General features: G+C 40.1%; 1 protein-coding gene across 1 annotated transcript in view; it reads right to left on the bottom strand.

Annotated features, from left to right (window-relative positions):
• Positions 1-22,048, bottom strand: part of LOC126428354 (protein draper-like) — a 216,633-nt gene that overhangs the window by 102,448 nt on the left and 92,137 nt on the right. Inside the window, exons 7-9 of the mRNA XM_050090285.1 lie at positions 20,382-20,519; positions 10,133-10,344; positions 2,784-2,950 (exon numbers count right to left, since the gene is read on the bottom strand). Of these exons, the coding sequence (XP_049946242.1) occupies positions 2,784-2,950; positions 10,133-10,344; positions 20,382-20,519 (517 nt within the window). The remainder of the gene's footprint in view (positions 1-2,783; positions 2,951-10,132; positions 10,345-20,381; positions 20,520-22,048) is intronic.

Here is a 22,048-nt window from a genome sequence, read left to right as displayed (position 1 = left end):
AGCAACTTTTCAACTATGCTCAATCCTCAAAAAGGTCAGAGCCAGCTAAGAAGTACTCTGTTTTCATAAAGTCTCGTGCAATAGCTAATGTGTGTACAAACATGTAAGCACCAATCAAAAAGTCTCAATTTGAGGGTATTATTGCACACACACACACACACACACACACACACACACACACACACACACACACAGAGAGAGAGAGAGAGAGAGAGAGAGAGAGAGAGAGAGAGAGAGAGAGAGAGAGAGAGAGAACTATGTTGATGGTATTACCATGTGTGTCCAAATAGGACCAATGTGCAGTTATTCCTTACTTGGCTGCCAAAGAACAAACACCAGTTGACATCCATCAGAGAATTTGGAATGGTGTGCCAAGTTCCTTGTTGGTCTTGATTTGACACAAGACACTGTCAACTCAAATGGGACACACTTTAGCATCTGCCCTACAGTCCTGATCTCTCACAATGCAGTCATCATCATACCTTCAATCCCTTGAAAATGACTCCAAGGGTCAATGTGTAGAAGGCAGTTATGGATTTCTTCATGCACCAGGAGACATTTTGTCAAATACATATATCCAACATGGTGCATCAGTGGGAAGGTAGCCTCAATGCTCAGTGATTTTGCATTATTGGCATAGCAGTTCTGGACTGTACGGCCTTTAAATGGAAATTTCTTGCTGACACTTTATATAATCAGAGAGAATTGACATACCTCATCAGTCTTCAAACGGGCTGAATATGAAGAGTTTCTTTAAATGATAACACTTGACACACTTTATTTTCAATACAGAAAAGATGAAACTTTGTACGCTGAGCAAAACATGAAGCAAATTATGAATTAAAAAGTAAATATTATGTGAAATGAAAATCTTACTTTACCACACTGTGACTAAGTTTTATTTTTGTAGACCTTTTCATTTGCTGAATTACTTTTCATTGCAGTGGCTGGATGAAGAACATATCCAATTAAATCACATAGTACATTCTTAAACATTATATCTTAATAGTTGCTGAAGTTTGACATCTTTCTTTGTATGAAGTTTACTTGCAATTTTTTAAATGTTAACAACAGCAAACTAACAAGCTACTGCTCTAAGACTGAATCAATCATTCATTCACTCTTTAGAAAAGGACTTTAAACAAAAACTACAATAAAAGAAAATATAGAAAAAACTTATTCTTACTCAGTTCTCATAGTCATACACATTAAGAGAAAATGAAAATCGTCTTACCATTCAGAAAAGGAAAGGGGAAAGGATTTTGGTGAGGCATAAATCAAAATGCTGACAGTTGTGGTTCAGAAAACTTCATCAGTTAACAGCAGAAAATACATCAGACAGTAAGTCATGGATAATGTACACATAAACTGAAAGAACCAGTGTGGGAAAAAAAGACTGGAATCATTAACATTGTTGATAATTAGACCACCACTAATACCAAATGATGAAGTGGCAATGGCAGAGAGACACCAAAGCACAGGGTTATAAAAAAAATCAAACAAAGAGAAAAGTGGAAAGGAAGTTAAATTAAGTAGAAAATTGCATTATTAGCAGGGCAATTACTTTGATGGAGCTTACACTCCATCTCCGATGGACTGAAGACTGTAACACCAGAACTTTAATATTTGCCCCCTTTAAAGTGTCAGTGTTCACATTTCTATGAATGGCATCCCAATAAGACAATGTTATTTTTTAAATGATGTGAGATGAGCATGGTGATATGAAAGTCACGCAAACATTAACCAAAATTTCTACATAACACACAATCTTTGATTTCTGACTGTGGCATGCTGAGTTTCTGTCTGGACTTTGCTAACAAGCAATTAACAAATTACAGAGACACTCTGGTGTTATTTCTGTGATTGACTAGACATGTAATGAGTTCTTATCTGAAGTTAATTAGATGCTTTGTTAAAAGTCAGCAGTCTTGTAGAACTCTGAATTCCTGAAGTTTAATGATTTATTAAAATCAGAACAACATAGATAAAAAAGAAGAGATGCTGAGTCACAAATAGGCACAGCAAAAAGACTCCCACAAATAGGGTCAAAGACTTTCTATTTCACCTTCATCTTAGGACATATAGTTCTACTATATAATTTTATGATGATGTATCTTCTTGATTAAAATGTTCTGAAGTAAAAACAATTTCTTATTTGGATCTCCAGGTGGGGTCTGTTCAGAAGGATGTTGTCGTTGGGAAAATATAAACTGATATACTACAGGTCACAGTGCATAATTTTAAGATCCCTTAAATGGGTAGAAAATAAAGAGTGCAGACAAGATGATAACAGATGATTTCAAAATAAAAGAAAGCAAAAAATTAAAGGGTAGGTCAGGTAGATAATGAAGAGGTACTGAATGAAATCAATGAGAAAAATTTATGGCATAACTTGACTAAAAGATGGAATCAGTTGATAGAACACAACCTGATACATCAAGAAATCATTAATTAGATAATGAAGAGGCACAGCTGAGGGACAGGCTGGTGGATGTAGTTGGGGATTTATAATGTTAGAAAGTTATCAAGGCTAATGACAGTAACCAGTTTTCAGTGGATGTAGTTATGCACAGATAACGAAGTTTGCACAACACAGACTAGTACAAAGAGCTGTTATCAAGCCAGTCATATGACTGACAACCACAACAACAAGAGATTTCACTGTGTTTTTTACAAACATGCGTAACAGTCCATATTACTCTGACAACTGAACCAATCAGCATACCCAGAATATCAATGTCAGCATGGAAGCTGTAAGAATTCTGACTGAAATGCACTCTGACCTGGGGCACAGATGCACATTCCGTCGACAGGTGAGCACAGGGCATCATTTTGGCAGTCGCACTGTCGGCTACAGCCCTTCCCGTACATGAGGAGTGGGCATGGCCGCGAACACTTCTTGCCATCCCAGCCTGCCTTGCAGTCACATAGTCCCATCCATGGATGGCACCTGCACAAGAATTACCAGCTGCCAAAACCGAAAAACATAGCAATAAAACATTTCAGTGTAAAATGAAATTGTTGATACATTATGAGACAGAACTGCTGGCAAAATTGAATTTTTGGAAGTTCTGCATATGCATTAGAGGTGCAAAACTTCCTCTGCCATGACCATCTATAAATGGTCAATTATGTGTTCAAACAACTTTATTGTTTAATTTACTAGTAACTGAAATGGACAAAAATGTGCAAGTGGACAGGGAAGTGCTGTCATAAATATGTAGAGAATAACATTTTATATATTTCATAACATGTTTTCTGTTTTAACTACTAAACCACCTATTCTTTAAAGAAGAAAAATCGCTCATAATACAGCTTTAAATGCCTGATTAATTTATGAATGAATGAATGTGTGAAATACTTGACATTAAGCATGTAAGACAGAAAATGTTTTAGGAAATGTTTGAAGTAATGCTAAAGGTTGATTGAAAGTCACTACTACAACCTCTCATTATGAAACATTTGATTAATATAGTACGGGCAATTTGAGATCCATTTTAAACAAAAGCAAATTTTTGGCTTCCTAACATCTATGACATATCTCCTGAATGTAGAAACTTTCAGCAAACTGTTGTTAATAGAGCTGGTAGCAAAAAACTAATAAATTAAAATGTTGTGTCTGATGTTAAAGTTTTACTTCTGATTAAACTGGCACTTCACCTCATTTTAGGATTATTGTGACTATGACTTGACTAACCCCACTCCACACATGCATAACTAGGTGATATTTCCGTGTATAACTCGAGTTGTCAGTACATGCTATGCTGTTAGCTATGCAACTCCACATGCTGCTTCTCACCACAGTTCCCTTAACAATTATTTATCATTGGAGGTTTTAAAATAAATTCTCAATTCCCTTTGAGTAATCATCATTTATCACTGAGATACTTTCATAGTTCTTAGTATCCCTGTTCATTCTAGGTTACATCTCTTATGTAGTCCACTGTCATGTGTTTAACAGCTGCATTTTTACATTATTATCAACATGAGGATATGGGACATTTATGCTTTATTGAGGAATGGCTTCCATGTCTAAAAATTCAATTCCAGGTAGGAATATCAACAATGTAGGAAAAGATAGATTGCTACTTTTCGTAAAGAAGACATCAGATTGCAGACAGGCATAATTAAAAGACAGTTACATAAAGCTTTCGGCCACAGCCTTCATCAGTAAGACACACACACTCACAAAAAAAGCTACCGTATCTCATGCACACACATCCGCCAACTCCAGCATCTCAGGCCGTATGCGTCTATCACGTGGGATGCAAGCAGCAATCTGTACAGGGCAGGGAAGAGGAAGGGATAGTAGTGTATGGGTAGGGGAGAGACAAATGCTGTTTGGTGGAATGTGCAAGAACTAAGCTGCCAACAGATGCAGCATCAGGAGGTTGTGGGGCAGGAAGGTGGCGAAAGACAGGCGGATGCATTGGCAGAGGGCTGCAACAGGGTGGGAGATGAGAATGGAGAGGAGATGATAGGACAGAGGGGGTGTAAACTGTTGAATGGAGGGTGTGGGAAAAGTATGTTACCGTAGGTTGAGTTTGGGCTAATTGCGGGAGCGGAAGTTCAGAAGGTGGTGGAGGGAAGGATCTGGATGGTTCAGGTAGTGAGGCAGCTACTGAAATCAAGTGCGTTGTGTTCAGCTGTATGTTGTGCCACGGGTGGTCTACTTTGCTCTCGGTCACAGTTTGGCGGTGGCTACTCACTCTGGTTGGTAGTCATACCAATATAAAAAGCTATGCAGTGATTGCTGCAGAGCTGGTAAATGACATGCCTGCTTTCACAGGAGACCCAGCTGCTCATGTGGTAGGATAAATCTGTGACAGGACTGGAACACAAAGTGCTGGGTGGGTTGACCTGGTAGGTTTTGCAACTGGATCTTCCACAGGGATATGATCCTCGTGGCAACAGGTTGGGATTGGCAGCGACATAGGGATAGACTAAGTTGTTGTTGAGGTTGGGTGGGTGACTGAACACCGCTTTAGGAGGGGCAGGCAGTATCTCTTGTAGGATGTTCCTCATTTCAGGGTACAATGTTAGGAAATCAAAGCCCTGATAAAGGATATGGTTCAATTGTTGCAGTCTGGGGTGGTAATGAGTGACGAAGGGACACTCCTTTGTGCCTGGTTCTCAGGGGTGGTGGGAGGACAGGGGGTGTGAGAGGAAATGGCTCAGGTGATCTGTTTGCAGACTAGGTGTGGATAGTAGTGCCAATCTGTGAAGGCCTTGGTGAGACCCGTAGCATACTGAGCAAGGTAGTTTTTTTTTTTCACAGCAGATGTGCTGTCTCTGGGTGGCCAGGCTGTATGGGAAGGGTTTTTTGGTGTCAAATGGATGACAGCTGTCAAAATGCTGGTACTGTTGGTGGTTTGTGGGCTTATTGTGGACAGAGGTGCAGATCGAGCCATCAGAGAGGAGAAGGTCAACATCCAGGAAGGTGGCACGCTGGGCTGAGGAGTACCACATTAAGTGGGTGGGAGAGGTGTTGAGGTTGTGAAGAAACAAAGATAGGGTGTTATGTAATTAAAATTTGTGATATAATTTAACCTATGTAGTTCTACAAAACGTTTCTTTCATTTTCTTTAGTTTAGTTGTTTGGCATGTGAGGATTTGACTTTATAGTCAAGAAAGTAGTTGTGAGCCAATAGGAGAGCAATAAAACTTCTTACAGCAGCTGTTTTGGTTATTTATCATTTGAACGGACTGTGAATTGTTGGAAGCCACTATGTGCTATCTTATCAAACATTAGATGACTACTGTCTGGGTAATTTGCACTCTGTTTTAAGAAAAGCTAGTTTCTCAGGTATCTAAACATTTAAAAGATATCTCCTGAAGCATGCATTGTACAATAATATGGTTTTGCAGGTAAATTCAGTGGTACATGTGGATAGTGTCTGCATAATGCATTGCAAATAGAGCTATCAATAGAGAAGTAACCAACTAAAATGTCATGCTTGATACTGAAGTTTTGTTGCGTGAACAGTGAAAACATAGTAAGCAATAATCTTTTTTAACTGTGTGAGAAGTGTCAGCAAAAAGAAGTATCAAAAATGTTTGAAACTATGTGTAAAGTTTGTTGGAAGATGCTAAGTTTTTTTGTTTCATTTTGTTTTAGGGCACAAAAACAAATGGAATCATACGCGCCCAAGTCAAAACTACAGAACATGAACGCAGAGTGGAGTTAAAAAACGACTATACGTCAGTCCAAATCAGTGGCGGATACAGAAAAACCTCAAGGAGGGTCGCTAAAATATCTTGAGCTACCTGTACTTTTACTGTAATAAAAAATAATTTAGTCACATGCAAAGTTTAAGAAAGTTTTATTTTAACTGATTATACACATATACAAGACAAGGCCATCTTATAATATAAAAAAGTTACAATTGTTGTTCTCTTCCTTAAACTCTGAATTGTGTGCACCTATTCTTCCTGGCAAATTGGTTAATGACATCATCAATAGGACAATTAATGTCAGGGTGAGTGTTTAACAGAGCTAAGGCATTGATACCTATGTGCCAGACAGAAACGTATAAAATATGATGACACGGACACGCATGCTACATAGTAAAGTACAACCACTCAGTAACTCGACTCAGCCAAGTCCACTGGCAAAAGGAACGAACGAATAGCATGAGGGTTGACTGGTGGGGATAGCACAGGTGGCAATGCAGACAGCCCCACAGGGGGAAGTGCATGCCCCGTGCACCTTCCGTATGTATCCGCCACTGGTCCCAATTGATGTAAGAGAAGACAGCTAAAAACAGGGTCGGAGAAAGGGCTAAAAAAGACACCACACAGAAATGGAGGTCCAAAACAAAAATTAAATGGCCTTCACCATATTGTTTAGATGGGTAAAAAGTAAAATGCAGTAAACAGCGCGCGCATCGTTTGCTAAAACAGCCAATAACTCAGACAGTAAACACAAGCAGGAACATAAATGGTTAATAAATGGGCATTCACTCAGGATGTTGCTGACAGTTATCACTTTGGCACAATGTGTACAAAATGGTGGGTAGTGCCACTTATCAAATGATGGCTAAGAAGGCAGTGCCCAATACGCAGCCAAGTTAAAATGACCTCCCGGTAAGTGACAGTTTTCCTGGACCTGTTGTACTAAGGGATGGGTGATGTACAGTGAACAGAGACTTTGAAGGGCGCTGAGACAGGGCTTCTATGTGGACAAGGAAAAAAATTCACGGATTTTCCCCGGATTTCCGAGCTAAGAATACAGTTTCTCCCAGATGAAAACACACATTTCCGTGTTATTAAATGACAGTATATTTTCCCTCGGAACTGTAAAACTTATCAATCCTTTTGAATGGTTATATCTAAAAAGAAAGATGATGAAACTTACCAAACAAAAGCGCTGGCAGGTCGAAAGACACACAAACAAACACAAACATACACACAAAATTCTAGCTTTCGCAACCAATGGTTGCCTCGTCAGGAAAGAGGGAAGGAGAAGGAAAGACAAAAGGATATGGGTTTTAAGGGAGAGGGTAAGGAGTCATTCCAATCCCGGGAGCGGAAAGACTTACCTTAGGGGGAAAAAAGGACAGGTATACACTCGCACACACACACATATCCATCCACACATACTATTATATTCATATCATTCTTTTGAATGGTTATGTTTTTATACATGGGTCTAGAATTTCCCGGCACTTTAGAAAACGAAACTCAGGGAAGAAAACCCCTTTCGGAAAGATTTTTGATTTGCAGCAACATGTACGCTGCATATTTTTGTATTACGAAAGTATAAATTTGAATTCCACCAAATACCACATGTTACTTTCTGAACCATTGTAATTGAGATAGTGATGCACTTTTGTAAGCCAGTCATAGCTCATGTCACGTGCTCTCGCCAGCCCACGACAGTGGATATGCAGACCCAAGGACACGTGATATAGTCAGCAAATAACAACAACACTGTTAAGTAGCGCGGATACACAAACAGGAAAAGTTAATGTTTTAAATTAATATACATAGTGTTGCTACAAGAAAAGCAAAGCTTTCACATAGAACATTGGTCTCTAAGGTTAATAAGCTGCAAGAGAAGCTAAGCTTTCACATATAATGTTGATCTTTTTTGCATGTGTTACACTTTAAGATATATCACACAAATGTGCCAGTAAAATATTTAGCCGAGTCCAGTGACTTGTCCTCAAAATTTTCCACAAATAAATTAGCTCCCGCAGAGGAGAGAGAGCTTCCCATAGCACTACATCAACTTGCTCACAATAACTACATGAATGTCTGATCGTCTGGGCTCGAAATACTTCTAAATGGCTCGTGATCAAACGCTCTGTGATTTAAGAAATTCATCGTACATTCTCACACATAGTTCAACTTGCGTAAAAGGATATTTGCTTTGAAAATCACAGTGGTAGGACAGTGGTAATTCAGCAGCTTCAGCATACATACTTTCAACTGGGCTGGTGTAAAAGGCACTGGTGGCTGAACGGATGCCATGATGGTGGATAGTGTTGAGACAGTGTGAGAGGGACAGATGTGCAGATGCATAAACAAAGCACCCATAGTCGTGTTTCGAATGGACAAAGGAATGGTACAAATAGATGATGGTGGTTCAATCTGCACCCCAGGAAGTACCATTAAGGACACATACGACATTGAGGGACCACGTATAGCGGGCTGCCAGGTCAGACACATGGGAGGAGTAAAAGAGTTTCCTATTGAGCACGAGCCCCAGGAATTTCATAGTTTCAGTGAACGGAGGAGTGACAGACCGAAGATGTAAAGATGGTAGGTGAAATCAGTTATGCTGCCAGAAATTCATACAGATGGTTATGTCAGTGGAAAACTGAAAGCCACTGTCAACACTCCAGGACTAAAGATGATCAAGACATCGCTAAAAACTCCTCTCAGTGAGAAAGGTCCATGGGGAATTGCAATAGATGGCAAAATCATCAACAAAAATGGAGCTGGAGGTGCCCAGAGGGAGACAGGCTCTTATAAGGTTAATGGCGATAGCAAAGAGAACGATGCTCAGGACGGAACCCTTAGGCACACCAGTTTCCTGGATAAAGGTGTTCAACAAGGCAGAATCCACACGCAGCTCAAAAACTCAGTCTTTTAAAAATTCCTGTTTCTTTCAGAAGCCCCACATGTGAAGAGTATGTAAGATACCAGCTCTCCAGCAGGTGTAGTAGGCCTTCTCCAAATCAAAAAAGAAGGCCAAAGTCTGGGATTTCCACAGAAAACCATTCATGACATGCGTGGAAAAAGTAACAAGGTGGTCAACTGCAGAACACTGCACTCAAAATCCACACTGTGCAGCATTATTTAGTTGCAGGACTCAACCCACAATACCAGCCAGGCATCAATCATATGTTCCATCACTTTGCAAACACAGCTGGTGAGAGAGATGGGACGGTAGCTAGAAGGAAGGACTTTGTCCTCGCCGGGCTTAGGTATGGTATGGCAATGGCTTCATGCAAACATCTGGGCAATGTGCCCTCTACCCAGATGTGGTTGTACGTATTAAGCAGGAATCGCTTGCCCGTAAGAGAATGGTGCTGGTTGGTTGCATGTAGTCATATATAGCCATCCAACTAGTACTAGAATATGATTCCATTGTATGCTCAGCCTCATACTGGTTGAATTTTGTAATATTGTTCAAGTTTGCTTATGTCACCTACAATGAGCACACTGAATTTAACACAAAAATCAACACTAAATGTTCTGTGTGCAGCCCAGAGTGTGTGCTATGGGCACACTTGGCAAAATGACACTATTGTCTCTAAAGTCATATGGTACACTGCTCCTTGCCACTGCACATCGCCTCACCACCAACCATCATGTGTTCATGTGAGCAAACCACACCACTGCACACATTTTTATATTTTTATCAGAACACACAGAACATTGATTCACTTGAGAATACAGCCTGGGGAAAGACGACAGAGAGGGAGAGAGAGAGAGGGGGCGGGGGGGGGGGGGGGGTATAAGAAGAAAAATGATGTTAGCTCAAAGCAGAATCTTTTTGCAACATACTTATTAATCATGGAATGTCTGCACAATCTAAAGTGTTTTGCAAGCAGCTTTGTTAGCAAATTGGCTGCCACAGTGCTCACCACATACCCATCACAATACAAGGTGACTGACTTACATTTCAGTGTTGTGGGGGTCACATTCGCAGACACTCTTGCAGCCTGGCCCAAACCACCCCTCAGGACACGCCCGCTGGGAGCAGTTGGTGCCTTTCCAGCCATCCGGGCACTTACAGGAACCGTCGACAGCTGAGCACTGCATGCCATTGCTGCAGATGCAGTTCTGGGAACAGTTGGCACCGAACATCCCCACTGGGCAAGTCTCCAGGCACTGCGAGACATCAGGTCGAAATGAGACATGCAGAAAGGTATCAAAAAGTGGAACTATGACAGATTGTCTGGGTTATCTTACAGCGACAATAAATTATGCATGAGCAAACAATTATCTATATGATTAACACCATACAACTAATGCTTCAGTGGCTGCTGTGCCTTTATAGCAAGGAAATTACCCTAGCTCAAATGGTTGAAAGCAAATAACTATTATTTTAAAATATGAAGATGTATATTGTACCACCCATCAAGGTAGTTTATCTGTAGAACTCCACACACTGCATTTTACAGGGTGTTGCAGCAAGTCAAATGATTTTAAAACTGTTATTGAGAGCAAATAATTGACTTTATTTACTCAAAGAACACACAGTAAACATAAAAGTACTTAGTTTTCAAACCGAAAAAAATCTAAAAATTCTATATTTTCCAAAAATAACGTCTTTTAGATGCCCACCATCCCTTGGCAAGCACTCAGCAAGTCTTCTGCTGGCATCGCCCATTACCTGTTTGAAAGTCTCCACAGGAATTCGTTGTATTTCTTCCTGAATTTGATATTTCAGTTTCTGGATTGTGTGTGGTGCTAAAGAACTAATGCTTGTCATTTCAAGTAGCCCCACAGAAAAAAAATCGCAGGCTGAAAAGTCTGAAGATAACAAGATTGGTTCCTCACAATTGCCGTAGTTGGTGCTACGTGACCGGTAGCCACATCTTGTTGAAAGAATGCATGTTTGTTCACAGCCAGAGGAGCAATTGCAGAAGCTAAGAAGTTTTCCTATGTGAACATGGTGCCCCCCAACACAGTTATAGCATTTCACATCTCATCTTCAAAGAATTAGGGACCAATAATTGCGTAAGACGATATCAGACATCACATGGTAACTCTTGATCTGTGGATTGGTTTCTCATGGATTTCTTGCAAGGTTGTCTTATACCATTAACAGAAATTTTGCTTAGTCACCTGACAGTAAGTTTTTAAGGAGATACTGATTTCCATTGATCCCCTACAGAAGTATCTGGCATAGTACTGCTCCTGCAGTACGTGAAGAATTTGAATCTTGTAGGCACAGAAATGAAGACCTTTCCCTAAGATACATCAAGCACTGTGGTCTGGGAAACCAAGTGCCAGGGAATGACAATCCACAGAGCAGTGTGAACTGTGTTTGATAGCCTCTCTTACTGTCACTATGTTCTCGGGTGTACGGAGTGTTTTTCTGCTACCACCTCTTTTATTTACTACACAATATTTGTTCAATGAAAACAATAAAGTTTTGAAAATACAATGTAATTATATAGATGAAAAATCTTCTCACAAAGTGGTGGCAGGAGAAAACACACAAAGTTTAAAGAAATGTGCAAAGCTTCAGAGCCAGTGGCTCCTCCCGGCAGAAAAGTTGACAGGAAAGGAAGAGAGATGAAAGAAAAGCACCAGAAGGGAGGGGCAAAAGCACCAAAAAGGAGGGGGGCAGCACCAAAAGAGAGGCAGGGGAAGCACCAAAATCAAAAGGGAGGGGGGAAAGCACACATCTGTGCTTGTCATGTTTGTAAACACAGGGCGATAAGCGGTTACGTAATCACTGAGGTCAATGCTCACACAGAGAGCCCCAGAGAGCTAACACTAAGAAGAATCACAACTTGGCTTTTGACAAGATCAATGTGTAGTGGTTTTTTTTTGTGTGTGTGTGTGTGTGTGTGTGTGTGTGTGTGTGTGTGTGTGTGTGTGTGTGTGTGTGTGTGTGTGTGTGTGTGAAGGGAAAGGGAATAATTTATTTAATTTCAATAATAATGTGTGAGGTCACCCACGACTAATTTTTTTACAGTTGTCAACACCTTTGACCTCTGGTGACACAAATTCAGATTCATTTATTTTACGATTATTCCTGGTCCTAAGAACCAAAAGCATCGAAGACAGGTAATACAATTTACCTGTATCTCTATTGTAGACCTCTCCAATTTGAAATGTCCAATAAGCGATGACATCACAGGTGTCAAACGATACCAGTCCTGCCACTTTATCGACTTAAGGTCCACGTACTAGAGCAACAGTGACCCAGCCATTACCTTGCTGATTGGCATCATTGTCGCTAAGGGTAAAGTTAGGAACTCCACCACAGAACATCGATGGACCATGCAGGATGACTTGTGCACCTACATAGTTCTCGGTATTGATAACAATGTTGTTTATTGCTTTATAGACTGTAAGGCGGGTATGCCTTCTCCTTTGATAATATCGTGGCATCTTCTGCATGAGCAGTCCAATGCTGTTGCTCAAGCTTTATAGACTGTAAGGCGGGTATGCCTTCTCCTTTGATAATATTGTGGCATCTTCTGCATGAGCAGTCCAACGCTGTTGCTCAAGTGGCTGCACAAAGACTGACACCTTCTTAAAATGCACCAACCACTTTTCAGAAAGTGTTGTATGAATGCATTTGTGATCAGTAGTGAGCACACTTGACACTCATCTTGCACAAATCTTTCTAATTTTCAATTCCTGGTGCAAGATGTGACCAACATGTTCCTTCAATACCTCTAGAAGATTAGCAATTTTGTTCACCTTTATGAGCCGATCTTCCAAAATCGTATCGTGCACTTTGTCGAAGATTTCCGGTGTGCTTGCACTTTTTTAATATCCTTTACATGGATCATCTCAGATGCTTTCACGCCCATGTTTAAAATCAGCCGCCCATTTCTTCAGGTGAAAATTGAAGGTGAAGAGCTGCCATACACATTTACAAGCAGCAAATGAATTTTTGTCACTGTTAGACATCCTTTTACGAAGAATTTAATCCCTGTGTGATATTCTGTATTTTCCCATTTTCAACACCATGCACACCAGAACTGTTTTGAACAACTGCCTACAGTCAACTTCTGCCTGGCATGACTTGAAATTTATGAGGCCTCTACCAACAGGTGTACCAACATAGGGGACGGAAAAGCTACACAACTAGTGTTGCAATGTCTGGGAGAAGCCTGAGAACCTTCAGGCAGCACTTGTATTTCCATTCTTGCCTCTATTAATGCAGTTCTGCAAGGATTGTAGCAGTCAGTGCCACCAGGGACAGAGACAGCTGCTTCTCTTCTCTGAGAAGATTGTAGTGTGACTGGAAACATTTCAGTACTTAACACCGTGATTCCTAGTTATCATGGAGAGAGTACTGGGAAACATGTTTTTGTCCATTCTGTCTGCATACAAGCACACATTCAAAGAGGAATGGCGTCATTTTAGTGCAATTTATAGCTCACATTCAAAGGGGATTGGCGTAATTTTAGTGTGATAGTTACGGTGTGCTGCAGAGAACTAGTATGCGTTCACCAACCACCACTGAATAATAAATTAAAACATCAAGTCTGGTGTTGAAGTCTTACTGCACAAATGGCATAAATGTAGTAAGCAATTAATTTGTTTCCTTTCATTATTTACTATGTTGACTGAGCAAGAAGCTGTTTTAAAAAGCTTTGAAATTATATATAAGTTTGTTGGAAGTCACTAACTGTAATTCTTATCTTATTGTGTTACATCTTTAATGTATGTGAGTCATGTCAAAGAACTGACCTTGCAAGATCAGGGTGAAGCTGTAGTTTTTCAGAAACACAAGCTAAGCAGCTGGTCTATATATTCAATGGAAACAATCAATTCTTGACAAAATAATGTAATTGGACAGATAAAAAAATCTACTCACCAAATTTCGGCAGAACACAAACATAAAAGAACGTTATAATTAGGCAAGCTTTCAAAGCTTGAGGGGGAAGTTAGAGGGGTGAAGGAAAAAGACTGGAGAGGTCTATGAAAAATGGTAGACTTCAGGAAAACCTCCCAGAACCACAGATCAGGGGAGACTTTCTCTCTCATCCTGTCTGGTAAGTCTCTCCTGGTCTGCAGTTCTGGGTGCTTTCCCGAAATCTACCCCTTTTCATAGACGTCTCCAGTCCTTTTCCTTCACCCCTCTTCCTTCCCTCCTTTCAACCTGTTGCCACCGCTTACTCAGTATATCTTTTTTATCTATCCAACTACATTATTTGGTCTAAGTATTCGACATCTGAGTGCCATAGAGGGTGAGCAGAGGGAGCTGATTTGGAGAGAAAAGTTGCAGACCGGCCCCAAGGGTTGCTCGGGTATCTGCCACATAACGAAGGTCACCAAGAGAGGCTGCACCAAACTGAGCAGTATAGTGCCCCTGGGCAACACAGGGAGTGGTGGACTCAGTGGCCAGTGGCAATGTGAACAGTGAAATAATGGAAGTTTCATCCATTACTTGCAGTTCAACTACCTTATATTACTGTGCATGGATTGGCAAGGCATCTCTGAAGACAGAAGATTGTGCAGCTCACATTTGGCTACATGCTGAGACAGACGGTACGTGAATCTGGGGAATCAGCAGATATTAATAACCAGCGAAGTGACATTTTTGCCACGTGTCTGTGCTCATAAAATTAATTAAAGTATGTTACAGTTCTGTTCAATACAGACAGAATCTGACCATCAAGGAAGTACGACTCTTGCCTTACTATAGCTGATTGTTGGGTAATTATATACACTATGTTCAGTTTTGCTGTCTTGTACACGTTAAGTCAGAGAGAAAGAGTAATGTTGTCTGCAGTTTTGAGAAACAGACTGGCCAAAGGTATGGGTAGTGCTTAAGAAGTAAACTGTTTTTAATGAACAAGTTTAAATTAAATGCTGAGTGTATAGTTTACATGGTTTTTAAATGGGTATGTTCATGTGTTAATGACAAGAAAACCTTCATAAATTTTCTGCCTTATTGTAAGACTAGTGTGTTTTGAGATTGTTGTCCAAGGCTCAGTGGGATTTATAACTGCCTAATAAGACTGTTAACAGTGTGTTAAGTTTTTATTTTATAAAGTTGTAATTTTCATTAACTAGTGTTCTACATAAAATCGAAGGGATAGTTTACTTGTGTATAAAATACTTTGAGAATTAATCTTTTTGCTAAGAACTGAGTAATACATCAGAACATCATAGAACTGTCCAGCAATGTTGATTCCCATTTGGGCTACTAATGTTAAATAAATGTTTTTAAAAGTTTCTGATGATATTCAGTAAACCTTCAGAAGTTCCACCTCCCTGAAGCTGTGTCCTGCCATTGTTGAAAGGGTACATAATGACATTTCAATTTCTTAAATTTTATTAATCATTATACAACATGTTGAAAATCAAATTTTGGTTTCCCCTGGAAGCTGTTAGATAGGTAACTTGCAACTGTTACCTTGCACAATGAACCAGATTAACTGTTCATCAATATAGATGAGATTGCAAATGCCATATGTAATAACATATACTGTTTCAAGCATAAGTTCAACTTTTAGGCAAATTATACCGCATTTCAGGCTGTTGTGAATCAGCTGGTCATAAATGCCTGTTACGTAGTAGTGTTCCTTCAGTAAAGATTCAAATGGCTCTGAGCACTGTGGGAGTAAAGATTCCATAGTGTTTGTCTTCAAACACTGATTTTACCCATATGGAGTTTTAAATAAAAGAGAAAACACACATCGAAATTTTAGAATCTTCTTTTGTAGTTGTAACCCTTCCAGTTGGGTTTTACCTATCGTAAAGTTGATATTTACTTGATTTTAAATCAAGATATCTTCACTTTCAGAAGAACAGTAAAGATGAGCACAGTTTGATAACTACACATGTGGTGGTCTAAAATGGTATTCTTAGGAATAACATATTCCACTTTTATCCTCTCAGGCCAATGAAAGATGTTCATGAGAACTGGAAATTTAGTTTATCAGCTCCAAACATTAGCAAGGTGTGGCAGTGAATAAATCTCCCCACCTGCTGTGGTGAAGCACTTGTCTTTGGGCTCATAGCTTGGTGGTGCCTTGAAAGTCAAGGAGCGAAAAGACATGTGCAAGAATGTACAAGGGTTGGAACTTTAATAGTGGCAACTATTTATTTACAGCTCGTACAAATTACACACGTTTCAAAGTTTTACTGACCTTCATAGTAGTCACCAGCATTGTGTATAAACCATTCCCATCAATATGGAAGGATACTCTTAGCAGTGCCAGTTGTGTTGACAGTTCGAGCGGCGCGGTCTATTGCCCAGCGAATTTGTAGCAGTTCTGAAGCAAATGCTGTAAAGTGTTTCCTTCAGTTTAGAAATAGAGTTGAACTCATGAGGGCTCAAGTCAGGGGAGTGCAGTAGGTGATATAGCACTTAGCAGCCCCATCAGTCAAACAAATCAGTAAGAGCTTGCACTGTACGTGCTTGAGCATTGACGTGCAAAATTATGGTCAGGTCTTGCAGAAAGTGTCGTCACTTCTGTCTCTAAGCTAGACGTAGGTTGTGTTCCAAAAATTAACAGCATAGACACAGAAGTGATGACACTGTCTGCAGGACCTGACCATCATTTTGCAGGACAATGCTCAAGCACGTACAATGCAATCTGTTACTGATTTGTTTGACTGATGGACTGCTACGTGCTATACCACCTACTGCACTCCCCTGACTTAAGCCCTCGTAAGTTCAACTCGATTTCTAAACTGAAGGAAACACTTCACAGTATTCGCTTCAGAACTGCTACAAATTTGTAGGGCAATAGACCGTTCCGCTTGAACTGTCAACACAACGGGCACTGCTAAGAGTACCCTATAACTTCCACATCACTAGCAATGGGTTATACACAATTCTGGTGACTACTTTGAAGGTCAGTAAAACTTTGAAACACGTATATATTTTGTATGAGCTGTAAATAAATAGTAAATAATAGTAAATAAATAGTTCCAACCCTCATACATGATGATAAACAACTGAAAAATTGTTATAAGAATTGTCTTTATCTACTCACTCATGTCAAAGCAAGACATGTATATAACAGAATGAGATTTTCACTCTGCAGCGGAGAGTGCGCTGATATGAAACTTCCTGGAAGATTAAAACTGTGTGCCGGACCAAGACTCGAACTCAGGACCATGTATATAACAGTTTGTCATGAGCTATAAAGTAAAAGTTCTGTTAACGCATCATTGTAACTGAAGCTGTTTGTGAAAAACATTGGTTGTAAAAATACAAAAGAGTTACCACTAAAGTCTATAATCATCTAGTAGCTTGGACAGATTGGAGGACTCTTCCAGCACCCGGACATTGCAACAAGGCGAATAAATGCAACGGTATGGTTCTACTGCACTATGCTGCAGGATCAAAAAAGGATTTAACTTTGATAATGGGAACTGTAAATTAAAGTTGAGGTAAAATTGACAGACACACCCCATGCTGACATATAGTACATGAAGTAGAATTCAAACCAGTCATGTAACACTAACAGTTGAAGACAGATGTCCTTGATGACGCATGCTGGAGTTGGTGTCATTTGGTCCACCTGTCAAAAAGTATTAAAACAAAAAAAACAACATTGATTGTTAAGTAGGTTTTGGTTAGGAAACCATTTCAATAATTTGTGCTACATGATTTTCACAGAGATGTAAAAAATACAAAGTTGTACGGATATTTCCCTATTTCTTTTGGGCTGGAAAATGTGGTGAGATTAAAGCACATTCGGGTGCTGTTTTTGGTGATCCTCTGCCATCGGTGACAACTGTGATCCACTGGTTCAATCAGATACACTCCAGGCATTATGAACTGCACACAAGTAAAACAGGTAATCTGGATAGGGAAACAACAAAACATGAATACTCATGACAATTCAACATGCAATCGACCCTCACAGAGAGGTCAACAGGTTACAGCTCGCCAGGAAAGCAGGCCGTGGAGGACTTGAGCGAATGAGACAGATGGAAGAAGAGAAGCTTGCATTGGCAGACCATGGGCAAGATAGCGAAATTCAGCTCTGAATGGAGACAACAACAGAAGGTTTCTCAGAGTCCAGCAAACAATGAACCAATAGTGGAGAGCCAGTACTTCAACCGTGGACTGACAGCCTGCACAATAAAGTGTTGTGCGAGTAGTTGCTGGAGAAGACTGAGGGCAAAATAAGTAAGGAAAAAGCTGGTCTTGGTGGTTCAGTGGAACACTAAAGAATGAAACTGAAGGACTGACAAAAAGCTGAAAAGCAACAAGCCATCATAACCAATGCTGTCAGAGCCAGAATCAAGAGATCAGCAGTAGACCCAAAGTGCAGACTCTAGAAAGAAGCTGAGGAAACAAGTGATCATTTCTTGAGCTGTTGCAAAAGGATTGCTTAGACTGATTACAAGTAGATGCAGAGAATTGGTGGGGCCACAAGACAGAAAAAGTTGCCAAAAGAAACATACCGAATTACTGAGATACTTCAATATTTATGACTGTTGAAGAAAAAAATGAGGAAAGAAAGAAAATGTGGATCATTGACAAGAGGTAGCAGAAATAATGAGAAACAATTCGGAAAACCAGCCCAATATGAGGAGTTCAAAATCGAACTGCAGCAACTCTGGTTTAAACAAGCAAAAGTGGTCCCTGTGGTCCTTGGCACACTGGGGACATAGACAAAAGGTGTTAGTAAGCACCTGACAACCACTGGCAGTGCTACAACATCCATGTGGAACTACAAAAAACCACTTTATTGGCAACTGCACACAGTAAACACCAATACAGCGCCCAGTCCCAGATACGTCAGAAGTGTCCGAACTGTGATAAAATACAAAATCCAGCATTCTGAACAATCAGCTGTATTTACTGTAATAATAATAATAATAATAATAATAATAATAATAATAATAATAATGATATATTAAAAAAAGATGATGTGACTTACCAAGTGACTGGTAAGTCACAGCATCTTTTTTTAATATATTTTTCTCATGTGGAATGTTTCTTTCTATTATAATAATAATGATAGTAATACTAGTAACAACAACAACAACAATAACAATGCTGTCATCATCACTGCCACTATCACCATCACCTTCACCACCAATTTCAAATACACTACTATGTTGTTACGGTTATTTGTAATACTACTATCACTACTACTCCTACTGCTGCTACCACCACCACAACCACCACCACCACCACCATTACAGGAGTGCTTTGGTGGGCATCTGTCTACATGACTGGTAAAAACCTTTTTTTCTCTCAGGAACAGATACATATATCAAGTTGAAATTTATGTCATATACTGAGATCTCTGTGCCCTTGGTGGTGCAAAAAATTAAAGCTTCTATGTCAACGCAATCAAAAGGAACCACCATTTGTGTCATATATTTTAATACTCATGAACTCATTAATCAAAACCTATTTTGTTGTTCCCAATTACATAGAACCATGCAATTTGGTCAGAAATTTGATTCACCACACAAGTAAAGGAAAACATCTGATAACTGTTAATTTGTAGTCACATCATACAAAAATATTTCTTTTCTGCATTTTGGCTGATGGGGTCACAGTGCTAAAATTCAGACATCAGGTAAGGAATGACTTTACCCACCATCAGATATTCAAGAGTGATTACTGCACAAAGACATTGTGTTTCAAGTCTTATGTGAAACAGACATTCATAGACTAGACTGTGTGTGTGCGCGCAATAATCACTCCTGGATACCTGACGGTAAATAAATTTTCAAAATCAGCAATCAATGAGCAATAAAATCATACCTTACCTGATATGGCAGCCTGGTCAGCCTGAATGGAGAATTGCTGATTATTAGAACAATGGTCGGCTGTCTCCTGCGTGATTTCATGTCACATTTATATGATTGGAATCTCTGGGAGTTGTATCTTCCCAGTATGTCTTGATAACATGCAAAAATGCTCAATATTCTTGATTCCTAGAATGAATTAACTATCTGTTCACATAATTAAGTTTGTACAGAACCCACTGTGCGAGAGTCATACTCGCACCTAGCCAATTTTTTTTCTGTATCTATACAGTATGATGAGTTAAGGCCTATGCAGTACCCCAAACTGTGGTCAAGTTATGTGTGAAAACTCCATGAAAACTGGTCTAGTAATTCTGGAGATAAATGTGTCCAAAGGCAAGCATATAGGCATGATATTTTTAAAGATTTGTTATTAGTATAAATTATGCCCGTCTCATAGAAAGAACAGGTGTTTTAGCACTTGTGGATGTGGGACCTACCCTGTCTCCCCTGAAACCAGGTGCACACTCGCAGGCGCTGGTGATGTGGTGGCAGGAGGCGCCGTTGAAGCAGTCGCACCTCTCGCTGCAGTTGCGGCCCCACAGCCCGGCAGGACAGCGGTTGGCACACACTGGACCCTAAAGCAATGTCATTCTGATGAGCACTCATCTCACAATGCCACTCTGTTGCACATTTTGAGAGTGTATTATATTCCACAAAAGGTTTGACAACTTATTATCATCTCATTTTTGAAACAGAGATAAATAAATAGAGGGAGAATCTTGAAAGCGAATATTTGTTTAAATATTCTAATTTTGTATTTTTCAGTTTGCTGAACTTATACTGCATGAATTGTAAATTTTTGAAATTATGAAATGTTTATTTAAATAATAGAAACTCCATTTAAGGAATGCCAACAATGTAGGAAAAAAAAAAAGATTGCTACTTACTGTAAAGATGACACATTAAGCTGCAGACAGGCACAGTTAAAAGACACTTATATACAGCTTTTGGCCACAGCCTTCATCAGTAGAAGAGAAACACACACCCTTCATACACACAGGCAAGCACGCCTCATGCAGACATGACTGCCACCTTCAGCATCTGACCTGATATCCTGGAGGAGGCCGCCATCTGTGCATGAGGGGTGCTTGCTTGTGTGTATGAATGGTGTGTACTTCTCTTCTACTGATGAAGGCTGTGGCCAAAAGCTGTATATAAGTGTCTTTTAACTGTGCCTGTCTGCAGCTTAATGTGTCATCTTTACAGTAAGTATCTTTTCCCAGATACACTGTGCGATCAAAAGTATCCGGACACCTGGCTGAAAATGACTTGCAAGTTAGTGGCGTCCTCCATCGGTAATGCTGGAATTCAGTATGGTGTTGGCCCACCCTTAGCCTTGATGACAGCTTCCACTCTCACAGGCATTCTTCCAATCAGGTGCTGGAAGGTTTCTTGGGGAATGGCGGCCCATTCTTCATAGAGTGATGCACTGAGGAGAGTGTAGATGTCGGTCGGTAAGTTGGCATTCCGAAACATCCCAAAGTTGTTCTATAGGATTCACATTAGGACTCCATGCAGGCCAGTCCATTACAGGGAAGTTATTGTCATGTAACCACTCCACCACAGGCCGTGCATTATGAACAGGTGCCCGATCGTGTTGAAAGACGCAATCACCATCCCCGAATTGCTCTTCAAAAGTGTGAAGCAAGAAGGTGCTTAAAACATCAATGTACACTGTACACCCATGCTATGATAGTGCCACACAAAACAACCAGGGGTGCAAGTCCCCTCCATGAAAAACGCGACCACTTCATAACACCACAGCCTCCAAATTTTACTGTTGGTACTACACACGCTGGCGGATGACGTTCACCGGGCATTTGCCATACCCACAACCTGCAATCGGATCGCCACATTGTGTACCGTTATTTGTCACTCCACACGATGTTTTTCCACTGTTCAATTGTTCAATTTTTATGCTCCTTACACCAAGTGAGGCCTCATTTGGTATTTATCTGGTATGATGTGTGACTTACGAGCAGCCACTCAACCATGAAATCCAAGTTTTCTCACCTCCCGCCTAACTATCAAATTACTTGTACTGGATCCTGATGCAGTTTGGAATTCCTTTGTGATGGTCTGGATAGTTGTCTGCCTATTACAC

Source organism: Schistocerca serialis, chromosome 12 (assembly GCF_023864345.2).
Source record: "Schistocerca serialis cubense isolate TAMUIC-IGC-003099 chromosome 12, iqSchSeri2.2, whole genome shotgun sequence".
NCBI classification, from domain to species: Eukaryota; Metazoa; Arthropoda; class Insecta; order Orthoptera; family Acrididae; genus Schistocerca; species Schistocerca serialis.
The sequence above is the reverse complement of the archived record's forward strand: the minus strand, read 5'-3'. Positions and strand labels throughout refer to the sequence as shown.